The sequence below is a fragment of the Bacillus rossius genome, chromosome 2 (genome assembly GCF_032445375.1).
Source record: "Bacillus rossius redtenbacheri isolate Brsri chromosome 2, Brsri_v3, whole genome shotgun sequence".
NCBI classification, from domain to species: Eukaryota; Metazoa; Arthropoda; class Insecta; order Phasmatodea; family Bacillidae; genus Bacillus; species Bacillus rossius.
In genome coordinates this window covers 50,847,215-50,869,651 of record NC_086331.1, presented here as the reverse complement: position 1 = coordinate 50,869,651, position 22,437 = coordinate 50,847,215, and the positions used below count along the sequence as shown (strand labels likewise).

At 37.1% G+C, this 22,437-nt stretch overlaps 1 protein-coding gene across 4 annotated transcripts in view; it reads left to right on the top strand.

The window, feature by feature from the left end:
* The window catches only part of LOC134529280 (uncharacterized), a 182,913-nt gene extending 164,758 nt beyond the window's left edge, over nt 1-18,155 (top strand). For all 4 annotated transcript variants that reach the window (XM_063363183.1, XM_063363181.1, XM_063363182.1 and 1 more), the window contains 2 exons: nt 4,947-5,016; nt 9,670-18,155. In XM_063363183.1, the coding sequence (XP_063219253.1) occupies nt 17,000-18,064 (1,065 nt within the window). In that variant the 5' untranslated portion in view covers nt 4,947-5,016; nt 9,670-16,999 and the 3' untranslated portion in view covers nt 18,065-18,155. The remainder of the gene's footprint in view (nt 1-4,946; nt 5,017-9,669) is intronic.
* Nucleotides 18,156-22,437: the final 4,282 nt, after the last annotated feature.

The following is a 22,437-nucleotide window of genomic DNA, read 5'->3' as shown; positions in this document are numbered from 1 at the left end:
TCCACCCTGTGAATTGGGTGGCGTTGTCGGACAGAAGTACCTGGGGGTAGCCCCACCTGGGGAAGAACTCCGTGTCCAGAACCCGGGCGATTGTGCTGGCGCAACAGTTCGACAGAGGAAAAGCCTTGACCCACTGGGTGAAGCAGTCCGTTACTACCAGTAGGAACTTCTTGCTCCGTGCAGTGCGGGGGTACGGGCCCATAAGATCCAATGCTACTGCGTGGAAGGGCTCGGTGAGTCATCTGGGTACCTGTTGTTCCCGGCTGTCTGGGCACTGTGTATTGTGTCTTTGACAGTGCCTACACCCTCGTATGCTATTCCTTACGTATTTGCCCATGCCTGGCCAGTAGAACCATTCCCGTATTGCGCGGAGAGTTTGATCGGTCCCCGGTTGTCCAGCTAATTTGTCATCGTGTAGCATGGTGAAGATGTCGCGCTTGTCTTCACTGGTGCATACATCCTCCACCTTGACTGTGGTTGTCCCGCCGGGCGCGCTTGTAAGTAGCCTTCTACCATCCGGTACCCCTCCAATGTGGCCTCCCCTCATTTATGGATCAGCTCCCAAGTAAGCGTGTCAGTGGTCTGTATGGCACATACGAAGGTGTCGAGATCGTCCAGCTCTGCTCCAGGGGGAAGTGTGGGGGCTGTTGTCTGATATAGCACGCAGAGCTGTGCGTCGGTAACAGTCCCGGGATACCCGCCCCTCGCTTGTCCCCTTGTTGGAGGTAGCAGCTCCTCCCATTCTGCATCATCCCTCATCTGCACGGTGTGGTCCAGGTCCCGGGACAACTCGTCGGCTAGCTAGTTGTTTCTCCCTGCTACGTGTTCTACTGTGAAGTCGAGTGCCTGTAGAAGCATTGCCCACCGCTTCAGCTTGAACCTGCGACCCTGCATGGTCGCTAGCCATTTGAGGCATTGGCTATCTGCCCATAGGGTAAATTGCTGTATTGGTAACTGCTGCCCCTCCAGGTGCGGCCGGTATCGCCCACACCACCCCGAGGCACCCGCGCTTTATGATTCTATATCGACGTTTCACCTCCCCAAACTTAGCGCTCGCGTATTCCATGACTCGTGGCTCGCCGGCATCACCTTGCTGCAATAGGATGGCACCCATGCCTTCCTGGCTCGCATCTGTATGTACAAAGATGGGCCTCTGAGGGTCAAGCCTAGCCAGCAGATGGCACTGACGAAACCTATGCTTGAGTTCGTCGAAGGCGGCTTGCGTGGTGCTTGTCCACCGGTACTGTTTTTTAGGGGATAACTCTTCTGTCAGGACCTACTGAGGGGTGTCCGAAACAAGAAAAGATCGATTCGCACGGGGCGACTGCTAAAGCATTGAGCTTATGGAGGGGACTAGTGTAGCACTCTGGTAGCTTGAAAATGAACTACAGGGCACTGTTTGTTGCGTGAGGCGCCAGGGGGCAGGCGTTTAGTGGGCGTTCAAACACCCAGGGGAAATAACTCAGAAATCTGTCACGAGAGGGCAGAGGCGGTGCCTTCGCAGACTGATGGGTGTCCTTGAGGTTAGGCCGGGGTTGGTGACCGGCCAATGAACTGGGCCTGGTTCCCTGGAAAGGCTGGAGAGAGAGGGTGAGGTTGCAACTGCGCTGCTGTGGGAAATAAGCCAGAGACATGCCGGGGGTTGAGCAAAATGACTCGTGGGTGTGCCTCTGGGCTGCTTGCGTCAGGAGAGCTCCCAGAAAAACAGTGCCCTGGGATAACGCCGAGATAAGCCGTCTTGATCACGGCTCGGAGGGGAATTACAAGCTATGACCGTGCATCAATGCGAGAAGAAGACGAGCGCACTTGCTAGGTCGCAAGGGCTCGAAAAAATCAGATCTCCCTCTGGGAACGGATTGGGGAGACTGGCCTGACAAAGATTAAATGGGAGTGTACAGAAGGCGGAAAAAGTTTAAGTGTTAGCAGCAAAAATCACTGGCAAAATTATTTTTCCAAAATTCAAATTTAGAATTGTGCCAAAAATACTAATGGATGGCACAATTTTTAAAAGCCTTGCGGCGCGATCGGTTTACAAGCTGTCCGGCCACTGCGTGGTCGGGCGTAACGTTCGTGGTAATATACTCCTTACGGATTACAATGCAATTAATGAAACAGCCTACCCCCGAGGTAGGCTTCGAGGATAGCGAAAGCGATTAATAAGAATTACATATAACCATATTACCGGGTCAGTATAGCGAAGTTGAAGTCTTCGGGATGTAGAGCGCGTCATCCCTCGGGTGGTGATGCGAGGCGACTGGAGCGATGGCCGCCGAGGTGACAGGACAATGGTGTTGCGCGCCAAGACGGAGAGTACCGTTATTCCGAACCGTATCGCGCCGTGGCATATTTAATAAAACCAATTAAATCACCAAACACCCTTTTACATTTCACCCTGGCGGGCGGTCCATGAACCGCAACCACATAATAATTAAGTTGAACAAGAAAGAATTAAATAGATTTATAGGGACTGAATGGCCTTCGGCAAGTCTGAATCTGTAGCGACCTGTTAGCATTTCTGCCGAAAGAAAAACAAATTAAATAAAGTATTATGCCCTTAAACTTACATACACATCACTAGGGTTAATTAAATAAATACAATAATGATAATTAAATATAAATTAGGAGGGAACGAAGCACTCGCTCGACTCTGCCTCTTGCCGGGCGTTCACATACGCACACACACATACGTCGGCCGCGGGAGATTTGAATGACGGAAAGGAAGGAATGAAGAGGGGAAGGAGGGTGGTAACATATCGGGCTCTAGGGGGCGTAGCCCCGGTCGATGTCAACCCCTTTTTCACTCCTTAGGTATGGAATTTCGCAGAATGGTGAAATTCATTAGTTTATATGTTTTTATTATTAATACAAGTATTTTTAATTACGCTTGGTGAGTTATTATTGGAACCCAAAATAATTTACAATGCTGAATTTAATTCGGAGTTATAATTATTAATATTAAAACCATACTTACCCTTTTTCAACCCTCAGGTTTTGCATTTCACAAAATGTAAAAAATTGTGGTTGTTTCCCAATACCATTTATTAAGCTTAATTCAATTCGGAAATATAAGTATTAATCTTAAAAACATACTTACCCTTTTTTCACACATTAGGGGTTGAATCTAGCAAAATATAAAATTGTGGTTGGTAGTTGTCCAGTGTTAATTATTGGTACACAATATATTTTCTTATGCTTTATTAGTTTTAAAGATATAATTAATTATCTTAAAATTAATTTACCACTTTTTCACCTCCTTAGGGGTGATGTTTGTAATTCTATATAGGCTATTTTTTTAATTTAGCCTTAGACCTTTCTAATAAAAAAAAATCATAAATATCCGTCGAGTAGTTTTCGGTTGATGCTCGAAGAAACCAGAGCTCCCAATCGCCAACTTGAGTATCTGAACCATCAGACAATTTTTTTCCCATTTATGTAATACCGTTCGTAACATTTTGAATCAGTTGCACATGGGCAGAACTCTAGAAATAAAATCTGTATTTTGTTGATCTATAAATCTTATTTCAACTGTGTGAGCTAGGCTCAAATTTATTTATTTTACTGGAACCAATATTACTGTTCACAGAAACATATGCAGTTCAACATTTGGCATTATAGAATATAATTATGTCTGCATGTTTTCCCATGAACCTATATTCCTGGAATAGTTTTTTTTTTTCATGTAGGGCATTTTTACAAATTATCTCACAAAAGAAGGCTGAGATGAGAAAGTGACAATACATAGTTTTCCAGGCTATTTTTTTTTGTTTGGGTGAAAATGTACAAAATTGCATGGTTTCGTGGTTCTAGGGTATTTTGTCTTCCTTTAATGTGCATGCAAAGTACAGGAAGTAACAAAATTCAGTATTTTTAAACTTTTAGTAACATTAGAAAAAGCCAAATCACTCAAGTTTCATTGGATTACAGTAGAATAGATCAAAATGTGATGAGTAATTGAGGTGTTTTGGTTATGATTAAGAATGAGAATGTCCATACTAATTCTAATCCTGTGGAATAATCAAATGTGCGGCCATCTGCTTCAATAGGAGCTCTGCAACAGCACGTCAACACCGGAGATATGGGCTTTTCCTCCAATCCAGTTAGATTCTCTTAAACTGATCCTATATCCCACACAAATCTAGACAAAAAATCGTTCTTTCAAGAATGTATTACATGCTGCTCGTATTAATTTTTTGCTTTTAACAATAACCTTTCTTGTTGTTCTTTACTCTGAGTTCCAACTCCTTTACTATAGATAGACAAATGCTCATATCCCTCACAAGCACTCACTAAAAACATAGTCTATAACACTGCTACACCAATTAGTAATGGGACCTCGGTGGCCGAGATCACTAATGCATCACACTATTGTTTGAGTCATGGGAGTCGGAACCAATGCTTCCCTTGTGTAAAATTACACTATTGATAAATTACAAACATTTTCCCGACTTTTTACACCCATAGTGACAGAAAAACAAATGAATGGGAGGTTTTGTGTTAGAATTTCAGAAAGAGCCCTTAAATAATAGTAATGAGGATAAAATGAAAAATCAACATGGCGTGTAAGATGACCAAGCCTTAAAACTCTTTCCTATGTGACGTAAAACTCAAAATCAAACAAAAAATACACCAATTAAGTGCATCATAAGAACCCCCCTTAGTTATGCTTTTTAATATAGGATGCAGATATTTCAATTCCTGTAATCTTTTTGTTGGCTGCAGATACTTAAAGTTATGTGAAATGTGATTCTTCTTTTGCATTATATAGCATAGCATTTTGCAGAGAATTCAAATACACTCTAAACTTTGATTATTAACAATAAAAAATTATTCTCAAACAATGCAATGAATGCTTGCTTTGTCACTTGAAATAATAAAATAACCTTTAATTGTGTGTGTTTTCTCATTAACGTATTTCAGCTGTAATTAATTACTTTGTTTTTTTATAGAAAACTGCTGCAATGATGGACACCATAGAAAGAAAAAGATTTCCAAATCTTTACAATTTGACAGTGCCAGGTATATAAAAATATTAAGTATTAAGTTAGACAAATGATTTCATTTTTAATTGTACATTGTACATGTCAGAACAGAGTTTTTTAAACACTAATTAAAGTTTTTTAAATTGTAAAGTTGTAACAAGCTTTCTCTAAACAGGCTTTACTATGATATAATTCCAATTTCTTTAATGCTTTAATTTTTCTTATGTGTAATCTTTATGACTCATTTAACTTTAAGGTTAGTTAAAGAAGCCACAGAAAAAAACAAGCAAAATATATTGTTATTACATTAAATGTGGTATAATTACTTATAAGTGAAAAGTATGTACTGTGGAACAATATTTCTTGGAATTCTTTAACCTGGGTTATAATTTGGATTAGCCATCGATGTACATATTTAATGTTTCTATCTGTAAATAAGAGTTAGTTTATTAGGATGATAGTTCCCCCAACTCTGCGACTATCACACCAGTATTATCAGCAAGCAAAACCATTATTAAAATATGTCCTGCTTTCATTTGGTTTTTTCATGTTTAATTTTTATACATGGATTCATAATCTTGCAGAACGTAGGGACATTTCAGGAACTTAATTTTTGAGTTCCTCTCATGTAGGCATTCTTATATTCCAGAACACTAGAATTATAAATAAACATGGTTCCTTAAATAAACAAAAAGTGTATAAAATACATGTACTTGAAACTACACACTACTTTGTTACTGCTTATTTTCCCATGGACTTGGGATAGCAGTGTTGGTAAAAGTACAGAAAAAAATGTTATTGGACACAAATACATTTACTTAAGGAAAAAGTTACTAATTACAAGTAAAAAATACTTCTGAGGGAGGAAAGTAAGCAGTAAAAGTACATATAAAATTATAAATACTTTGCATTAAATTCAAAATTGTAGTATTTTTAGTTCCATTGTTTACGACCTTGGCTAAATATTTATTTCTTGATAAAATTTGATTATTTTGATTTAATTTTTATCCATGTGTTTTAAGACAGCATTATTTTCTTCAAACTACCTGACTTGAAGTGCAAATTAAATTCACAATCACACATAAGGAAAGACTTGTTTCTCATCACTAATTTAATTTTATATGTTACTTGACGTAGTCATTACTATTCCTTTTGTTTTTGCTTAACACAGACACTGGTCATGTACAAAGGTTTTTCGTATACGATGGTAAACTAAGAGATGAGTAGTTTTTTTTTAACATTATGCCTCGAGAAAGTGTAGTCTACTGCACAGATTTATCCGTAAACAGTTTATAAACACTTGCAAAATAAAATAGGCATGCTATTTTTCAACACTACACTAGCTATTCTTTCTCTAAAGCTTGCTTCGATTTTACAGCTTTTGTTTAGCTACACCAGTTTGAAAGAAATTATTGTCTTGACAAAGTATGTCACATTTTTTTGGAAGAAACAATATTGGTTAAATTATATTTGCCTAAAGAGCTGGTGCAGTTTAATGGAAACAAGCTGGAATGAATAAATTAATATTTTTTTTCTTGACAATATACATTTTTTTTATTTGCTCAGAAAATACAATATGGCAAATCCTACAGGAAACTGAACAAACACACCAAAGACAAATAGAGTCCGCGCAGCTTTAAATCAGCTAGGCATTTTAATTATTATATAAATCAAAATAATTACTATTTAACATGGAAAAAAGTAATGGTTTATAACATGTAAGATTGTGTGAATATTCGCTTGTGCATCCATATCGAAACATTTAGAACATATATTTTCAGTTTTGATAAGAAATTCTGTTAAGCTTGTCAATGAAAAAAAAATATTTGAATGACAGGTGCCAAACTATTTTTTTTTTGTATGAAACAACTCAAATGACTGTTAGTTTGAGTAAAGTATTTTCTTTTTTTACAAAAAAAAACATGAAAATTTAACTATCTGTTCCAATTTTTTTATTGTTAAGCATTATATAACACACTCAGCTACAAAACTTTCTATGTAAAATAAAAAATTAAAACATTATAAATATAAGACAACAAACAACTCAAAATGACTTCAAAATTAGCTAAAAAGTGACCTACTTTACATGTGAATTAATGTTTACCTTTCATTTCAGTCTTTTGAAATTGCATCCTTTTTTTAGTTTTTGATCTAAGAAAACTGCATTCTTAATAACAATGATATATTCTTTGCCGTTTTGTAATTTTTTTCTTAAAATGTTTGATAAGTTTACCAAGTAGCAAATATTCTGTATTCAAGCCCATTTACATTAGCTATATATATATATATATATATTTATATTTATATATATTTTTATTTATTTAATTTCATATTCCATTAGTAAAAAAAAACTTCCAAAACTCTGAAAATAATTTTCATTTAGAAGTAAACCTTAACAATGAATTTTTATTTACATTTATTTTCACTTAATTCTCTATTTTTCATTTTCATTTTATTTAAGAACAGAAGTATTCACACAACTCTACTAATATGTAACAATAACATCTTTGTCACTACAAGTAGATTACAAGTACAAAATAATTTTTTCTGAAATGTAACAAATTACAAGTAAAAGTTAATTAAAACGTATGTGTAATTCACTACATGCCGTCACTGATGATAAATTAATAATTTTTAAAAGATTCTAATGCCATCTTTCTTAATAGCTAAGTTGTTTCACTGCATTTTTCTGCAATCACAGATCTGTTTCAAAGCTCTGTGTGTTCCAGAGTTATACAGGAAGGTCGGTCTTTCATGGGGGAACTGAACAAAATGAAAAATACATTTACAAATGGCTAGCATTTTTGAACAAAAATTACAATGGAAGCTTCTAAAATAACCTTATAAATAATAACAACCTTAAAAAATTATTCATTTTATAGAAAGGTTTTTTCTTTAGCATCAAAAACCAACTGTTCAAATAGAAATAAATGGACTCACTTGAAATAAACTTATAAAACAAAACTGTAGTTGGACGTGAAATTTAGTCATTACAAGTGAATAGGTACAAACATAAACACCTGCGATTTGTAGACTTAAAGAATTAGATTGCGCTGGTGCATGCGGTCATAGCAGCTAAAAAACTAATTTGACAGCCAAGTTACTCAATTCATATTAAAGTCTTAATTCAAACAGCAGAAAATAAGGAAAATATTTTTCTGTAATGTAATGAATTACAGGTAAAAATTTCTCTAATGTAACTGTAATTAATTATATACCATATTTCACAGCTTTTCACAGTATATATTCAAAAAATACTTACAAAAACCAGAGAAAGGCGTAGTTCGGGTTCGTATTGTAGATTTTTTGTGAAAACGTCAAATAAAAATAAAATCACATCAAGTGATTCATATTAATATGTAATTTAATTATCAATCTCTGTAATACAATGGTAACACAGAGTAGTATAATGGGTACATAATATATAAGTCACAAGTTTATCGCATGTAGCAAGGGTCTGTGGTAGCTAAAAAATAGCACCTCACTATGCACAAGATGAACATGATGGCAGCACGATGACATCACAGGTGAAACAAATACTGCTCGACAAACAAGTACAGTCATGATCTATCCATTGTTGATGCATTATTTAGTCTCGTAGTTATCAGCAATTTAAATCCGACTTATTTTGTCACACAAGAAAGTTTGACCGATTATCACCGTAACGAGCGAATAAAATGCGTAACAGTCATGCGCATTTGCCTTCGCTGGTCCGATGACATCACAGGCAAAACAAATACTGCACGAAAAACACATACAGACATGATAAATCTGTTGTGGGCTCAGCCATTGTTGACATATTAGTACTATTTTCATTTCCTTTTCTACGCTACTGTAACTCTCGCATCCGCTCGGCACTGAGCTTTATAGGCTTTTTGGATTCCTTTCGAAACGAGCTTTCATCCGACGTGCGTTTTCTACAATTCTGAGAATATTTACGAGTCATATGAGACGACATCTTTAATTATTTTGTAATTTTCAATTTACCGATTTTCACTTATATTCCGGTAAATATTTTTATTGTCTCATTTTGGGTCCTAGTGTTTCTCTGCAAGCTCTTTACAATGGCACCAGTATCAATGTACTAACTAAACGTGTTTTCACATTACACTAATTTATAACTTTACACAAAGTTAATTCAAAAAAATTACGTGCATGCGCCTTCACTGATGTGATGAAGTCACAGGCAAAACAAATACTGCAGGACAAACACGTACAGATATGATCTATCCGTTGTGGGATAAACCATTGTTGATGCATTATTTGTCTCATAGTTATTAACAATTAAAATTTGACTGTATTTTGTCATACAAGAAAGTTTGACCGACTATCATTGGAACGAGCGAATAAACATTTTAACGTCAAAATGACTAACATGCTCTTTAAGCCTCAGTCAGTTCAAATGCATGGAAACCTATTATGGTTGGTGAAGCGTACTCTGGGGCATTAAACAGTAACAAATCTAAATTCTCCATCCTCACTGAACACATCAATATTAAACCAGGCATAAACTCTAGCTATGATAGGAGCAATATTTGATATTAAATAAAATATCACCAAACATTTTGTTTGCAAATCATTCAATTGCCGTATATAGAAAATGTTTACAAGTAGTTTCATATGAATAAAAATTAATTGAACATCAAGACTAATCAATAAATTCATTGTATGTTCATTTATATTTTTTCAGAATTTCAAGAATATCGAGAAAACATCACAAGATATGAAAATGAAATTGTTGAAGATAATAAAATATTTGCAGTGATTTTCTACTCGTTCCTGTCAATGATTGGGCTGTTTGCCAATTGTGTTATTTTAGTCATTTTCATTCGTTACAAAAAGATGCAGAATGTCTCCCACAGTTATATCACAAACCTCGCTGCTGCGAATTCACTGCTAATAATTATTCATTGGCCAATGGTACTATATAGATACCTGGTTGGTGTCGTAGTAAATAAATCAATGTGCGAAGGCCTAGATATCTTTCATAACATATTGGTTTATATACCTATTTATACGGTCTTAGCAATGACTACAGATCGTTACTTTGCCATAAAGAATTCACTTCGTTTTGGAATGCTTGGTAACAGAATCAGCAAAAAGAAATTGACTATAATAATTATTTGTATTGTGTGGTTCTTCTGTTCATCAATAATAATAACAACTGTGCTTGCTTCAAAAATAAATTTTTTTCTTTGCGGCTATGCTGCACAGATTAGTCTATACTCACATTTCTCTGACAGACACTTTGCAGAGTTTGCAGTTGGGTATGCCATCCCCGTTTTGTTTTGTGTTGTCGTCTTCTTTCTGACGTTTCATGAGTTGCGGCTAAGTGTTGAATTCCTGCCAGATCACATGGATGGCTTCACGTCGCAGGTGAAGCTTAGAATCAAAATAGTAAAGTTAGCCATGTATGTGGTGGCCTTCTACAGTATTTGCCACTTCCCCTTCCACATAGGAAGGATTTCTATTTTCTATTACAGTCGCAAGATTCTTAAGTTCCATGAAATTGACGTGATTTATCACATTTACGCTGCCTTAGAAGGTCTGCAATACATATTTTTCTGTTGTACGCCACTTGTTATTTATGCTCTTTGTGAGCAGTACCATAAGTATACAAAAATATTTTTCTCATCCAAATCAAACACTCAGACATCCGCTGTTTATGCAGATTCCCAGATGTAGGTTCCACATACAATACAATTTATTGTGTTTATCAAGTCAATACAGAAATTTTTTTGAGAGTATTCATCTGTACCAAAGAAGTGGAATGAAGAAATACAAGAATTTGGTGTGCACATATACTGGAATATGAGATCGCTGTGGTAGAAAAGAATCAAACCAAGCCCCTACATCAAATAGGGTTTAGACAAGTCAACATTCAAGTCATAAGACAAATGGGGAGCGAAACTGTGAGATGGAGCAGGGACAGAATGCACTGGTGGGGGAATACAGAAATAACCAGAGAAAACCTTCTGGTTAGTGACATCCGCCATGTATCATACTTGTGAAAAACTTGGATTTGAAACTGCCGGCAATTGAACCCTAACCATGGTGCGAGGCGAGTGATCTAATCACTCATCCACAGTGGCCCCAAAGGTATCAGACATGCTCCTCTTTAAAAATATCAATAACCTGATGATTTTTTTACAGGCTACCTCATAGTAATTTGGTCACAGAATATTGCAACAACAAAGAATTACAGGGCAGCATCATTGTTGAGTGTTCATAGTGCAGTTGTTTGTTTTGGGTGCTACGACTATTGGAACAGTTCATTGTTCTGAGAGGGGTGCATGGGTTGTGAGATGCTGCTGAATGTATTTTTTTGAAATGTCAATGCAAATTATTGTTGATAGATCATTGATCTAAATGTAAATGATTATTTAGTAAGTAAAGTGTTTTTTGAAAGAGAAAGTTTTGTTTTGAAACGAACCAAAATCTTTGAGGTGAAATTTTTCTTAAAGTTAGTAATTCTTTTTTTGTTTTAACGTGGAATTTTATTATTTCCTATTTTTAAACTGTTGCTTGCATTCCTGCAGGTTATTTGTTCAAATCCTTATTTGTAAAAGTAAATGCGTGTGTTAGGAAGTACTGTAACTTTCACAAACATTTAAAAGAAAAAAAGTTCTCTGAGAGACAGGTTAGGTATGCTGTGCTGTTCAGCTGTCGTTCAGCAGGTGGACTGTTAGTTTGCATATAGCTTGAGGCTCACTTGAAACAAAGAATGAGTTACTAGAGTGGATAATTTTGTGCCAGTCTTAAAAGTGTGCCACATTTAATTTTTTATTTTTTTCCTTTATGCCTAGAACACCTGAGAGCACTGCCATTATCCAGTTTTCATAAAGTGCTCAATAATTTTCTTAAGAAATGATTACTTTTTTTGGCACAGCAGAACAGTAGTATCTTGGTTAGAGCAAGAAAATTTGCTCTCACTTATATCACAATTTTAATGTTTTGTGCGAGTGTATTGCGTGGTGTCATTGATGAACAATAAACTTCAAATATTTCTGAATTAGTGCATTTTTTTATCAGTACAAATTTCTCAGACATAGTTTCAGAAAAATCACAAAATTCGAATTTTTTTGTACTTTTTTAGTGCTCATTTGTAAGAGAACTTGTTCTTTGACTACGGTAGGTTGTTAGCCAGGCTGTCCTGACTGGTTACAGGCTATGGTAGTAATAATTGTAAGATGATTTAAAATCATATATTATGTAACAGGTTAGATGACAACTAACAGTTTACCATTGGGCTTGCAGGTTTAAAAATCTCAACTATCAAATTGTTAAATTGTGTAACCAACAAATTTAATCCTGGATGAATATTTTCTAAGAGAATTTCCATTACTTGTCATTGTTCATTACTCTCTGACATCAATGAACATGCACATGCTTATCGCCTAAGGAAGACACTCAACATGGGCGAGATGACTGAAGCTGATGTGAAGTTGCTGCCCTACCTGTTTAAAATGCCAGCCTAGATAATGAATGAAACAATATAAGAGGGAGTGGAGAAGCAACAATATTACTGTGGTGGGGTAAATAGGAGTCCATCACCTTTCTCACTTATTAATAATGTGACCATGAATTCTAATTCGGACAGGATTCTCAGGCCTGGATCTATGTGTGTGTGTGTGTTTGTGAGAAGGGGGTAGGGGTGGTTGGACGCTGGCTTGGAGGGGGCGTAGTATGGACAGACCAAATTTTTATAGTCTATGAAAACTGTGAATTAAATGTTTAATAGATACATAATTTTTCAGTATTCATCAATATTTTAATTTTACTCATTATAAATAATCATGTTTTCAGTGGATATCATTATTACTCAGTTTCTAGCGTGTTTGCATGGCATGCAAAACAAATTATTCCTGATATGTTTATAGCTTTTTTTTGAGGGGGAAGGGGGCTAATCACCATTTCTGCCCTGGATTAAGGAGAGTCTAGTAGAGCCATCCCTAAGAATTGTAATTCCAGCTAATGAACCAGAACTTAGTGCCTCACCGACATCACAGTTATTAGTGATGATGAGGGGTGAAGAGGATGAAGCAGTGATGAAATGAATTGGTGGGGGAAATGAGAGTGCCCTGAGAAAAACACATTGGCTCATGGCAACATATTTCCCATTGGCAAAAAATTAGGTTTGAAGCTGCTGGGCAGCACCCCAGATCACTTTCGTGGAAGGTGAGTGATATATTAACTCAACCACATTGACACCCAACTAACCTAACCTGTTGGCATAATGTAACATCGGAGCAGCCCAAGCAAGCAGTTTTTTTTGTAAAACAAGTGAAGTATATTTCTAACTCCTTTATAGAGCAACAGCGTTAAACAATGTTGTGCTACACACACTTAAAGATCACAAAATTTAATTTCTCAAGGCAGAATACCAGGAAAATATGAACAATTAGATACATGGTTTGCAGCCAAACTGATATGCAAAATGGTAATTTAATACACATCCCTTATCATTCGCATTGTTTTGAAATTATTAAAGAAAAAAATCCTGCAAGTTTAACTTTCCTTCATGCAAAAAAGGTATATTGCATTCTATTAAAGTCACTTTTATACTGTAAGAGGAAAGTGTTATTCGGGCTTTGGAAGGGAGAACTGTTGGTTGGTTATACTACTGCCCCACAAGAGACCATAGTCTCAATTTCAGAAAATTCCAAGATTCCTTTAGTAAAGGAAAAAATCCCAGCCGCTACTATGTAAAAAAAACATCTGGTGCAATTTAAGGAGATGTGTAGTTGATTATTCAAGCCTTCTTAAAAAGGTGACTTTTCACCCCAATGACTACAGGTGCACAGTGTAGTTAGTCATGACTACCTCTGTTGCTATTATAACATCACAAGCTTTGTACCTAAACTTATATGCTGGGTCAGTAAGAAGGGTTTCTGCAAACTTCCTACAACATAGGCATCAAATGAATGTTGAATCAGTCCTTTTTGGTAAGGACACACTGATTAGGAAGCAGCACACTTGATGCTGCCTCAGCATCAGTCTTCAGTTTATTGCCTGAAATATCTCTCCCCCTATATTATCACCTTCCCCCCCCCCCCCCATAATTTTATAAGGTGATTTCCTTATGGGAATTGATGGAGTGTGTGTATTAACAACTTATATATAATCTTAAGTCTTACTGGTAATATGCACACTCGAATAACAGTTTAAGGAATTATATTTGTGCAAAATATTTTTTTTTTAAATAATTTAAAATTCAACTACAGTTATGAGAATAGTGTTTATGATATACAGTTTTTCTCCATATTAATAAATATCTACTAATAATACCTTCTCTCCTTCATCAAAATAATAGGGTGTGTCACCCTCTCATTGCATACAAATTTGGATTGATTTTAAGAATAAAAAATCTCGTAACTACCCAGGACACACTGTTTCAGCTTATAACACACTGTAAAGTTTGTGCGGCAATGATAAAATACCCGAGACGTTGGCATGCATGCAAAGGCAATCTTATGATAACCTCAGCTATCAATATTTGGCTAACTACTCGCAGCAGACATAACTGAAACGAGCCACGGCAGTGGATGTATGCTTCCCTTACAAGTGTGATCTGCAGTAGTGAAACGGGCATCTTGAAGTTTACTTGGGAGTAAGTTGCCTGAAAGTTCGCTACATGTACCAGCTAAGGTACTGAAACTAATTAACTCTTCATTCACATCAAATAAATCTACTATATAAAATAAGTCGGGTTTTCCTTCCTGACGCTATAACTCCAGAACGCACGAACCGATTTCCACGGTTTTGCAGTCGTTGGAAAGGTCTCGGGCTCCGTGAGGTTTATAGCAAAGAAAATTCAGGAAAAATTCAGGACAAACCAACATTTTAAGTAGATGACGCCGGTGCGTGATACATTGTTTGACAGCTACTCATTGTTCTCTGCTCAGTTAATTTCATGTGACAAACCGGTATTGTGTTCACTGTGAAATTGTGAAAAAAAAAGGAAAAAAAATAAGTTATTCGTTTCCTAACATTTCAATTGGAAACCATCAAATCAACTACTCATTGTTCTCTGCTCAGTTAATTTCATGTGACAAACCGGTATTGTGTTTACTGTGAAATTGTGAAAAAAAAGAAAAAAAAATAAGTTATTCGTTTCCTAACATTTCAATTGGAAACCATCAAATCAACTACTCATTGTTCTCTGCTCAGTTAATTTCATGTGACAAACCGGTATTGTGTTTACTGTGAAATTGTGAAAAAAAAGAAAAAAAAATAAGTTATTCGTTTCCTAACATTTCAATTGGAAACCATCAAATCAACTACTCATTGTTCTCTGCTCAGTTAATTTCATGTGACAAACCGGTATTGTGTTTACTGTGAAATTGTGAAAAAAAAGTAAAAAAAACATATAACGTATATTGTGCAAATTTTTATTCAATTTCAACAGCAGGCATTTGTCTTTAAGGTCGTAAGTTGAACTGTGTAAATTATGTGGATCGTGCATTTGAGGTTAAATTCACCACTCTGTCCATAGCCCAAAATGCCTAGAGGACGACGTGCCAACATCGGCCGCCGCACAAGACATGCAAGCCAGCAACAAGTGTATTCACAGAACTTAAGCGAAGAAAGACAAAATATAATAAGAGAAAATGCCCGATTGAGACAACGCGTGAGCACACGAAGATCATTGGCATCATACAATCGCTTGGCATTCCAATATGATCCCACTGCGAACTACAGTGATGATGAAAATTTAGATATTGGACCAATGACGACTATATGCCGATATTGCAATGCTTTAAAGTTCAAAAGAGAAATGGCTGGATTGTGCTGCGCAAGTGGAAAAGTCAAACTGGATCCATTACTTACACCACCACAGCCACTGAAACCATTGTTCGATGGAAGTGATCCCGATTCCAGCCATTTTCTTCAACACATCCTTGAATACAATAACTGCTTTCGCATGACTTCCTTCGGAGCTAATATCATTCGAGAAGGCGGCTTCATGCCGACTTGCAAGGTAAAGTATCACTCACACCAACACAATGAATTGCAATACATAACAACTACATATACACCACACACTACACCATCACACGATCAGAAGTTACACCATATTCTTAAACAAATGATTGTTTGCAATTACAGATACAAGGACAAATATATCATTTGCATGGTTCAATGGTGCCAACACCAGATGAACCGCATCAATTTCTGCAAATATATTTCATTTCGTCGATGGTGGATCAGCTGAATGTGCGATGCAATATACAGGGAACACAACAGTTAAAGAGACGAATTATTGAACAGTTGCAAGCATTTTTTCACGCTAATAATGCTGTGGTTAATATGTTCAAAACAGCATTGGAACGAATGCCATCGGATACGCACAAATTTGTCATAAGAGCGGATTGTACCCCAACAGGTGAACATGTGCGAAGATTCAATGCACCCACCGTTAATGATGTTGCTGCAATTATTGTTGGCGATCCAACTAAATCGCGAGACATTGTCGTTCAGCGAAGAAGCAATATCATGCATCGTGTAAACGAGACACATCGTTTGTACGATGCGTTACAATATCCAATCATTTATTGGCAAGGGCAAGACGGATACGACATCACGTTGAAGATGGTCGATCCAATTACAGGTACAATGTTCACACACTAATTATTGCTATTATTGCTATTATTGGTTTCCATTAATTATTGCTATTATTGCTATTATTGGTTTCCATTAACAATTCATTTAATTTTGCATTTTCAGGCGTATAAACGAATAAAAATCTAAGCGCAATGAATTACTATGCGTATCGTATGATGATTCGTACACATGAGGAGAATGTCATTCTGAAGTGCCGTCGGCTATTCCAGCAATTCGCTGTCAACATGTATGTCAAAGTCGAGACAGAACGTTTAGCGTTCATCCGATTCAATCAGGCAAAGCTATGATCTGAGGACTATATACACTTGCGTGATGCTATTCATTCAGATGGTGATGTTCAGAATATTGTACGTCTGACGATTCTCCCATCATCTTATATCGGAAGCCCACGCCACATGCACGAATACGCTCAAGATGCTATGACGTACGTACGAAATTATGGAACTCCGGATTTATTTATTACGTTCACATGCAATCCGAAGTGGACGGAAATTGAACGTGAGTTGGAACCGGGCCAAAAACCGCAAGATCGCCATGACATAATCGCCAGAGTATTTCAGCAAAAACTCAAGGTTATGATGGATGTGCTTACTAAGTATCGAGTTTTTGGTGACACGCGTTGTTATATGTACTCGGTGGAATGGCAGAAGCGTGGACTACCGCATGCTCATATCCTAATTTGGTTGCTGAACAAATTACATTCAAATGAAGTGGATGACATCATATCAGCTGAAATTCCTGATCCAGTCACTGATCCCCATCTACACGACATTGTGACGACACAGATGGTGCATGGACTGTGCGGTGCATTAAATCCATTATCGCCTTGCATGCCAGATGGAAAGTGCACAAAACGATATCCGCGACCGTTAGTTGCTGAAACAGTCACAGGGAACGATGGATATCCAGTTTATCGTCGGCGTTCAAAAGAAGATAATGGTCGAACTATCAAAGTTAAAGTTCAAAATCAAGATATTGAGATCGGAAATGAATTCATTGTACCATATTGCCCGCTGCTATCACGAATTTTCGAAACACATGCAAACGTTGAGAGTTGTCATTCGGCCAAATCAATCAAATATTTGTGCAAGTACGTCACAAAAGGCAGCGACATGGCTGTGTTTGGTATTGCGTCGGAAAATGCGAATGACGAAATCAGCAACTTCCAAATGGGCAGATACGTCAGTACTAATGAAGCACTGTGGCGATTGTTGTCATTTCAAATTCATGAAAGATATCCCACAGTTGTACATTTAGCAGTGCATTTGGAAAATGGCCAAAGAGTTTACTTCACTGAGGCTAATGCGGCACAACGAGCTGAGAGACCACCATCGACAACATTGACTAGCTTCTTTGCAATGTGTGAAGCAGATCCATTCGTAGCGACGCTGATGTACCTTGAAATGCCCAAGTATTATACTTGGAATCAATCAACAAAGAAATTCCAACGTCGCAAATAAGGAACCCCGGTTCCAGATTGGCCACAGGTGTTTTCCACTGATGCACTAGGTCGCATGTATACTGTTCATCCTAGAAATGATTAATGTTTTTATTTGCGACTGCTGTTGGTAAATGTACGTGGACCAAAATCATTTGCGCATTTGAAAACTGTGAATGGCCACCAATGCCAAACATATCGAGAAGCATGTCAACTATTGGGTTTGCTGGAGAACGATTCTCATTGGGATTTAACACTTGCGGATTCAGTTGTTTCATCAAATGCGTACCAAATACGAACTCTGTTCGCAATTATCATCACCACATGTTTTCCTTCACAACCAATTCAGTTATGGAACAAATACAAAGACGACATATGTGAAGACATCTTGCATCGCTTGCGCATTCAAACGAATAATCCTGACATCCAAATAACCGATGAAATCTACAATGAAGGATTAATTCTGATTGAGGATCAATGCTTGACTATTGCAAACAAGCTACTGATTGAAGTAGGAATGATTGCGCCAAATCGATCGATGCACGATGCATTCAACCAAGAATTAAATCGAGAGCTGCAATACAATGTTGATACATTGCAGGAATTCGTTCGAAATAATGTGCCGTTGCTGAATGAACAGCAAAAACAAGTATACGAAACATTAATGCAAGCGGTGGACAATAATACTGGTGGTCTATTCTTCCTGGACGCGCCTGGAGGAACAGGGAAAACATTTGTCATTTCATTGATTTTGGCCACTATTCGATCAAGATGTGACATAGCTTTGGCGTTAGCATCATCTGGAATTGCGGCGACTCTTCTAGATGGCGGTCGTAGTGCACATTCTGCGCTTAAGTTGCCACTCAATTTAAACACAATTGATACACCAACATGCAATATTTCCCGATCCAGTGCAATGGGAAAATTGTTGATGCAATGCAAGCTCATTGTTTGGGATGAGTGCACAATGGCACATAAGAAATCACTTGAAGCACTTAACTTCACAATGAAGGATCTTCGGCGAAATAACAACATCTTTGGCGGCTTGATGATATTGTTGGCAGGCGATTTCAGGCAGACGTTGCCAGTAATTCCCCGTGGAACGCCTGCAGATGAATTGAATGCTTGCCTGAAGGCATCACCTTTATGGAATAACGTAAAAACATTATCGCTTACCACTAATATGAGAGTTCAACTTCAAAATGATCAAAGTGCTGCACAATTTTCCAAACAATTGTTAGATGTTGGAAATGGAAAAGTCCCAGTTGATGCGACATCTGGATTAATTACTCTTACCAACGACTTTTGCCGATTTGTAGACTCTCATTTAGCTCTTATTGAAAATGTTTTCCTAAACATTAGTGAGAAATATCAGAATTATGCTTGGTTAAGTCAACGAGCAATTCTTGCCGCAAAGAATAATGATGTACACGCACTGAATTTCACCATTCAATCAAAAATTTCTGGCGATTTGGTGACATACAAATCCGTTGATTCCATAACAAATCCCGATGATGTAGTAAATTATCCAACGGAGTTTTTGAACTCTCTGGAGTTACCAGGATTTCCACCACATAACTTGCTACTCAAAGTTGGTACAGTTATTATGATATTGCGTAATTTGAATCCACCGCGACTTTGCAACGGTACTCGACTTTCGGTAAAAAGACTTATGCCGAATTTGATTGAGGCAACCATTATTAACGGAAAGTACGCAGGTGAAAATGTATGTATTCCTCGAATACCAATGATTCCGACTGATCTTCCGTTTGACTTCAAACGATTGCAATTTCCAGTTCGCCTTGCGTTCGCAATGGCAATTAACAAGTCGCAAGGCCAATCGCTTAGTGTTTGCGGAATAAATTTAGAAAATCATTGTTTTTCACATGGGCAGTTATACGTTGCGTGTTCACGAGTTGGGAAACCATCCGCTTTGTTTGTGTTAACGTCAGACCAAAAAACAAAAAATGTGGTTTACCAAAGAGCACTTCAATGAAACGGATAATTTGCGGACACGTATAACGCTTCGATTCAGTATTTACTTTGGATAAGTTCAACTAAATAACACTTCATTTTTGTAATCGAAATGAATTCATTACTGTTGTGAAATGAAATAAAATTTTTCCTTTTCAAATATAAAAAAAAAAATTTCTTCATCTTTTAATCACCAAAAAAAAATGTTACATAAAACGAAGCCATTTGGTGGCGAAATGGAGTTCGCCGGGTTTGCTAGTAAGTTATAAGAATAATGTATTTTCTGTGCTATCTATATGTTCCGGGCAGCAGTCAGTCTGTGTACAATTTTTTTCCCCCATTAATACTATAAAACACAAATAGAAAACACGATTGAGTTTTAGTTTTGAACGACACAAAGTGTGAACGGTATATTTGAGGAGCAAGAAAATTCAGTTCACCTTGTACATACACTAAGACTTCCATGCATCCTCTCTGGAATTTAAATGGCCAAGTGGTGCTACAATTAACTAGCCACCTGGTGTTTTAGAAATTATACCTAACAAATAGTGGTGTATAGCATGTAAGAGGGTAGCCATAGGAATGGAATGGATTGAGCTTAACGTCTCGTAGACATAGAGTCGTTAGAAATGGAGCATCGAGGAATGAATGTGTGGGGGAAACAGGAGTATCCCATGTCACATTGCGACCATGATTCAGATTCTTTTAAAAACAATATGGAAATATACCAGTCAAACATGAAATTACTATTAAACAGAAAACACTACTGAAACGAAAACTGATATTAACGATAACTGAGCGAATTAAAAACGCAGGCAGCTCAGTAATCCTACCTGGCGGCCAAGGTCCACAGCCGGAATCCACAAATCTGAACACAAGTGGCTCGATTGGTGTCGGATTACAGAATGTGCAGTACCAATAAATACCGTGCTAAAGACTTTAACCCTGTACATAGTCTTCAGAAATTTTTCTTTTAGTTTTATTTCTTAGGCTAAATGTTTATAAATAACATATTAATGATGTTTACAATCTCACCACATTATGTAACTACACAATGATACCAGTAATAATACCCAAGGATATGATAATTCTGACACACAACAGAAAGAGCATAATCGGGGAAGGGGGCGCCGATTCGAGGTGTAGCATGGAGCTAGTGACTTTACTGGATCAGTATTACCTTCAACATTTTAACACTTACAATGTATATCTCTATTTTATTTTTTAATTATGATTTTGGTTTTTTTATTCTTTGGTGAACATACGGTACTATTTAGCAGTATTAAAAATTTTAGTGATGAAAGGGTGTGCCGTGCAGAACTGTTCAAAAAATTTATAGATTAAACGTGAGCAGTACAAAATACAAACTAACATAAAACAATAAAATTTTCCTGGGCATTTCAGCACCCAATAAAGCAAAAATTACGTAGGCAGTAGTTACATCTAAATAAAAATATACTATATAGATTGTTGAAAATTAAAGATAGATTTTTTAGTTTAGCTTATTTTCTTATGGGTTATTTAAGTATCCGTAAAAGCAGTACGAGGGGGGGGGGGGGGGCAAAGCGCCCTGCCATTTGTAGACGTAGTAGGGAGTTCACCTGCTAGATGGGGTTATAGATACCTTCACTAAACAGCTGCCCAGACGGCATCAGTTTGTAGGTTAACGTTTAATCGAAGTATTGTTTTTCTCTTACTTTTCTCATGTTCTGCCTGCGAAGTCGTTAAGGCAGATTAAATTAACAAAGAGTGTGTTTGAAATTTTGTTTCCTGCTTGAAAAATCGGCAACGGAAGCTTAACAAATGCTTCAACAGGCTTTCAAGGTGGATGATATGAGTCGCACACAAGTTTTAGAGTGGTTTGGGCGCTTTAAATATGGTGAGATGAGTGTTCGTTCTGAGCGCCCTTCAACATCTAGAAACTATGAAAACTTTGAAAAATCCACCAAATATCAACGAGGATCGTCGTTTCATGATAGAATAAATTTCAGAAGACACAGGTGTAGCGGATTTTGACTGAGGATTTGCAATGGAGACATGTTGCCGCTAAATTTGTTCCTCGCCTTCTCAAAAACAGGATTTAAAAAACATTCGATTGAATTTGAGCAAGAACCTGAAAAAAGAGATTGAAAATGATCCAAACTTTTTGACCAAAGTCATTACAGGTAATGAGAGTTGTGTTACAGGTATGACCCAGAAACCAAGAAAGTATCAAGCCAGTGGAAGACTCCCAACTTTCTCAGACAAAAAAAAAGCAAGACAAGTGAGGTCGAATGTAAGACGATGATCATTGTCTTATTTGATGTTTATGGAATTGTGCACCGGGAATTTGTTCCCCCTGGTCAGACTGTTAACTAGCCCTTTTATTTGGAAGTGTTTGCGAGAGTATGTGCGAAGGAAACGCCCGGAACTTTGGCGATC